Genomic DNA, 5,000 nt, shown 5'->3' on the forward strand with positions numbered 1-5,000 from the left:
CAAAGCAAGGAAATCAAATAAATACAATCTTAGAGAAGCAAACAACGGTAGCCGGAACCAAATAAATAAAGTACTTCCTATATCTCTCACTTACAATAAAGTTCATATTTCCCCCTTCGCTTCAGCACCAGACCAAGAGAAGCTGGAGGGGACAGGGGCAGCGTCTCCCTCGGCAGCCAAGGAGAACCCGAAGCGCACTGTAACAAAGCTTCACATTCGTTTATTAGTGTAACATCGAGGGAGGAAGGGTAAAGAGTGCGTACACTAAGACTCGCTGGTCCCTGTCTTGTTAGCAGTGGTCCCGGCGGTGTCACTAGAAGGTATAATTAGAGATGGACAAAGCCAAGTTTGGCGTCGGGGAGATTCGAACATTTTACATGTTATCGACCCTCGAGCCCACACGCAGAGCCCAGCCAGTTATTATGCAGCCCTGCCGATCCTTAATCCAATAGAAGAAGTATAGGAGGAAAGAACGGACATGATATTACACTGCATATAAAAATAACATGCATTTAACGTGTATTTATATCTATCTCTATACTTTAAACATCACTACATCCCTCACAGACTTCTTCCAGGGACGATTGTACGCGATCTTATCACAGGGCGAGACAAGGGGTCCGCGTGCGGGGTTGACACATAGTCACTTGGGAATAATTTGTGGCCTAGGTTGTAGCCGAAGGTCAGATATGTCGGGAGTCGTCCTCTGGCATTGCTGCTTGGTCTCCTCGGGCTTGCTTTCGCTTGGCAATGTAGAGTTCTTGAATATGTCATCCGTAGAGCGTTGTGGGTTGAAAGTACTTGTGTAAGGGATATGCTGCACGTGTAATATTCGAAGGTGATTGGTTATGCGTATTGGTTATGCATATTGTAGATGCAAAAAGGTTAAGTGGTAGCAAAGAAAAGAGCAAGAATATTTATTTCACTTGAGATTCTTTGAGATGTTTTTCACGAATGTGTCGGATAACACCACTTTGCAAAACGGCGATTTTGCGCGCCCTGTTTAACACCGAACAAAGCAATAGCACGGCCTAGAACGATATTTTTTTGTGCCAGACTTTTTTAAAAACGAAAACTGCCCTCAAGGACCAGACATCGGTCACTTTCATACCCAAAATACATGTGCATCTTTTAATGAATATAACAGACAAATAAATTAATAGAATAACGTAAATAACAACTAAACCATTTTGTACGTTTCCCAGTACCAAGACGAGCCAGCGACATCGCGGATTTGAATCTCCGTCGTTTTTTTTTTTGCCAATATTCCCAGCAAAGGAATCCTAGCTTGTTCCCCCAAATCGTAAATATTTATCTGAATGCTTGATCGAGGAACCAGATTTCAGATCGAGACCGATGGCCATTCAACAGGGCGAGTGTGGCTGCGCAGGGCGAGCCTTTGATGGCCATGCGACGCCTCACGTGGGAGATGGCCCGGCGGAGGAGGGGGCCAGGCCGGCCCTCGGGACTGCAGGGAGGCCAGACTCATTCCTCAATGGCAATTCCATGGAAATGCGAGGCGGTATTAGCACACAGTACTGCCGACATGCTGGCTTTGATGAAGTGAGGGCAGCGGTTGCACGCCTTTTGGGGGCTTACTCTATTATATGCTTATGTATATCTATCTATGTCTATCTGTACATTTCAGAATACAGACACTATATATATATACACATATGTGTGTGTATGTTATATGGAAGGAGGTATTAATACATACTGAAGTGCAGGAGATATAGTTGATATAAGTGGGCAATTGTGTACATACTCGCCATTAAAAGAGAAAAAAATGCATTGAATAAACAAACCATATTTAACACTTTTCCTTAGGCTGTTATCGCGTATTTTAATATTGAAAAAAAAAGTGATTACAGAGCAGTGTGATTATCTGCAGAAACACAATCAACTGGCGCTGGCAATGAATACAGGTATTTTTTTCAAAAGTATCTAATTGCCTTATTTTTTTAAAGAGAGCAAGGGTTTAATTGCCATTCATCAAATCTTATGATTGGCAGTGGGTGTTAATATCTCAGAAGAAATCTACAAATCTCGTGTTCGAAAATTTTCCTTACGAACTGCGTGGATCACTATCTCTGTCAGAGTTAAAATCTCCGACCAACTCCTGAATCGCATGTGATTTCTAACAGAACTTCCTTTCGAAGTGAACATTTCAACACACTCACTCCCCTTCGCTATAACGCTATATCAATCCCGTTAATCCAAGCCACCAATCTAATTCTTTCCATCCGTCATTAGCGAACGAAAAAAACGACGCCCTCCCCTCCTATTTAAGTAAGCGGAGAAACATGCACACAGGTACAACACCGACGAATATCGAAGTCCCATATAAGGTAGAGGCCTTTTTGGTGCTGCCTCCCAAGGTCAGACGGACTCATAAGGAAGGTGTTACGGGAAGAGGCAGGAGGAGGATCGGGGCCTTTAAAACTGTCAGGATATATTGATTCCTTCGCTGAGTAATGAGAGAGCCGCCGGCGATCGGTTCAATTAAGGACTAACTTATTGCGCTGCAGCCTGGAGATTCCTTACTCGGAGTGCGTGAGGTTCGGAGGTTTTACGCGGGGTTGGTGAGGAAGGTAAAGGGGCTTCCTACTACCAAAGGGGGAAGTTGGGATCATGTGGGTTCGGGTTCGCTTTCCAAGGCTCTGATGTTGAACCTTACCTTTATGGAGCAGGTTAAGCTTGATTGTGATACGTTGCTACAGTATAAGTTGGTATGATGCCATTAATGTACAGTAAGTATTGATTGTGTTGATGGTGGCGTTATGAGTATTATTAACTATCTATAGTAATAATAATTACAGTGAAAACGGATGTAAGACGAATAATTGTTATTTTGTAACCATATTGGAAGCCATGATAATTATCATTATCCTCATTACAATTGTTATCCAATTGTTACATTCAAACAGATGATGATAATAAAGAGGGTAATTGATGAAAATATCGCTATTGACATCATTGCCATTATAATAAAGTCGTTGTTTCTATAATTAATAATATCATTAACTTTTCCAGAAAAGCAAATATAGCGACAAGAACGACGCTAATAATTACGATTATGAAATTTTCCAACAATGATTATGATTATAGGAATGAAGATGACGAATTGTCAACGATGATCATGTTAATGCTAACACGAGCATTGTCTTGTGCCTCTGTGACTTAATCTTTTTTGACAATAAAGCTTTGATAAAGAACTACATTAAGAATAATATCAATAGTGATTGTTATAAATCTATGCATAGCAATAATGTAACAATAATGACAATACTAATTATAAATTTGAATATGATCAACGGATATTATATCAATACTAATTATAGCATTGCCCTAGATCATTCTAATATGATTATTTAAGAGACGAACTATTTAATTATATTCTTAAACCTGTGTGGTAAATGGAGCGGCCCTTTAGATATGCATGAAAGTAATGCATGTGACTGAATAAACAGACAAATAGAAAAATAAATAGGAACGCCACCCTGTTAAAAAATATATATGACAATGACAAGGCGGTCTGTCATTTTCTCATTTACTTCGAACAAAACACAGTGAAAATTCAAAATATGCTGGTGTTGTAGGTTTTTTTTTTTATATTTTGATTTTTTTTACCTAACTGTATGTAAATGCATCTGTTTATGCGTACTCTTAGCATACATAAATGAATATATGCATACGTACATATATGCATACATGAATACACACGCGCCGAGATCCAGAGATGTGTATATGCATATCTACGCACATCAGAGACTCATTTTACTTATTTGCATATCCAAGTAGATATAGAGCGACAAAGAAAGAGAAATAGAGATTATTTTGGTCACTTTAATCGCTATCTAGAATATCTATTCGGGGTAGAATAATGATTAATCTTGATCCGTAAGTTATGGTAAGTAACAGGTGTTTTGCTTAACAAGCTTAAAAGAAGTTAGTTAAGTTCCGTGGATGATTTTGAAAAGAAGAAGAGGATTTTGGAAAAGTGATATGATAAGAAAGACAAATAAAATGAGAATTGGAAATGAAATTAAATTAACAAGCTGAATAGAAATACAAATGATTGTATGTAAGAAGATTAATTCATGTACCCCCTCCCCCCCACCCCATCAGGAGAAACAGTAAGAAGGAAGATTGCTGTAACGAGGAATAAGAATGGCGGAGAGAGGGGGGGAGGGTACAGGGGCAGTACCCACAGGAAGGGGCATCAAGACGGGATATATTCAGGTGTTGGGTCGTAGGGGGAAGGGGGGGAGAGAGGGGGGAGCGGGAGTCATGTGTGCGCGGGGGAGGGGAGGCAGATTTGGTCAGTGGGCCGCCAACCCTTACGCTGACTGGACGTGGCCTCAGTTTGCTCCTGCGAAACGGCGCGGGACGTCTTTCTCACGGGTAAGGACAGCGAGTGTTTCAACTCCTGCGGTCGAACTTATTCAACGAAGATCAATGTTGTGTGTTTTTAATGCAGGGAAAAGATTGTTTATATTATTTATATGTTTTAATGGTTGTCTGCAAATGAGTGTTTTTATATTAGATATTTACTGCTGTGTATTTAAACTTCGACAATTTTGTTTCCCTTCGCAGGAGCCAGGAAGATCCTGACGCTGCGTGAGGCAACGGAGGAAGAGCCTTTCTTTGAGCATCCTTCCTAATCCTTCTCTTCGAAAATGACCAAAAAATCCAATCAGGCGGCAGTGAGGGAGGGAGGAAGGGCCTCGCTGGACGACAAAACCAACCCGGACAGAAATCAGAACGACTCCAAAGGAGGGTCGTCCGCCGGGAAGTACCAGCTGCGCCCCCGCTCCCTGCACGCTCGCCGCCGCTGCGACGCCGACTGGAACATCCAGGACAAACGGAAGCCGAAGTCACGGCCGGCGCCCCTCTCGAAGTACCGCAGAAAGACCGCTAACACGCGTGAGCGGCACCGCATGCGGCAGATTAACTGCGCTTTCGAGAAGTTACGCGAAATGCTTCCGCGGTGCAGTGCC

General features: G+C 41.8%; 1 protein-coding gene across 1 annotated transcript in view; it reads left to right on the top strand.

Moving 5' to 3' along the window:
* Window positions 1–4,334: 4,334 nt before the first annotated feature.
* The window catches only part of LOC125043273 (neurogenic differentiation factor 4-like), a 2,478-nt gene continuing 1,812 nt past the window's right edge, over window positions 4,335–5,000 (top strand). Inside the window, exons 1-2 of the mRNA XM_047639284.1 lie at window positions 4,335–4,404; window positions 4,597–5,000. The exon at window positions 4,597–5,000 is cut by the window's right edge and continues 1,812 nt beyond it. Of these exons, the coding sequence (XP_047495240.1) occupies window positions 4,680–5,000 (321 nt within the window). The 5' untranslated portion in view covers window positions 4,335–4,404; window positions 4,597–4,679. The remainder of the gene's footprint in view (window positions 4,405–4,596) is intronic.

This window comes from Penaeus chinensis, chromosome 33 (assembly GCF_019202785.1).
Source record: "Penaeus chinensis breed Huanghai No. 1 chromosome 33, ASM1920278v2, whole genome shotgun sequence".
Lineage (NCBI taxonomy): Eukaryota > Metazoa > Arthropoda > Malacostraca > Decapoda > Penaeidae > Penaeus > Penaeus chinensis.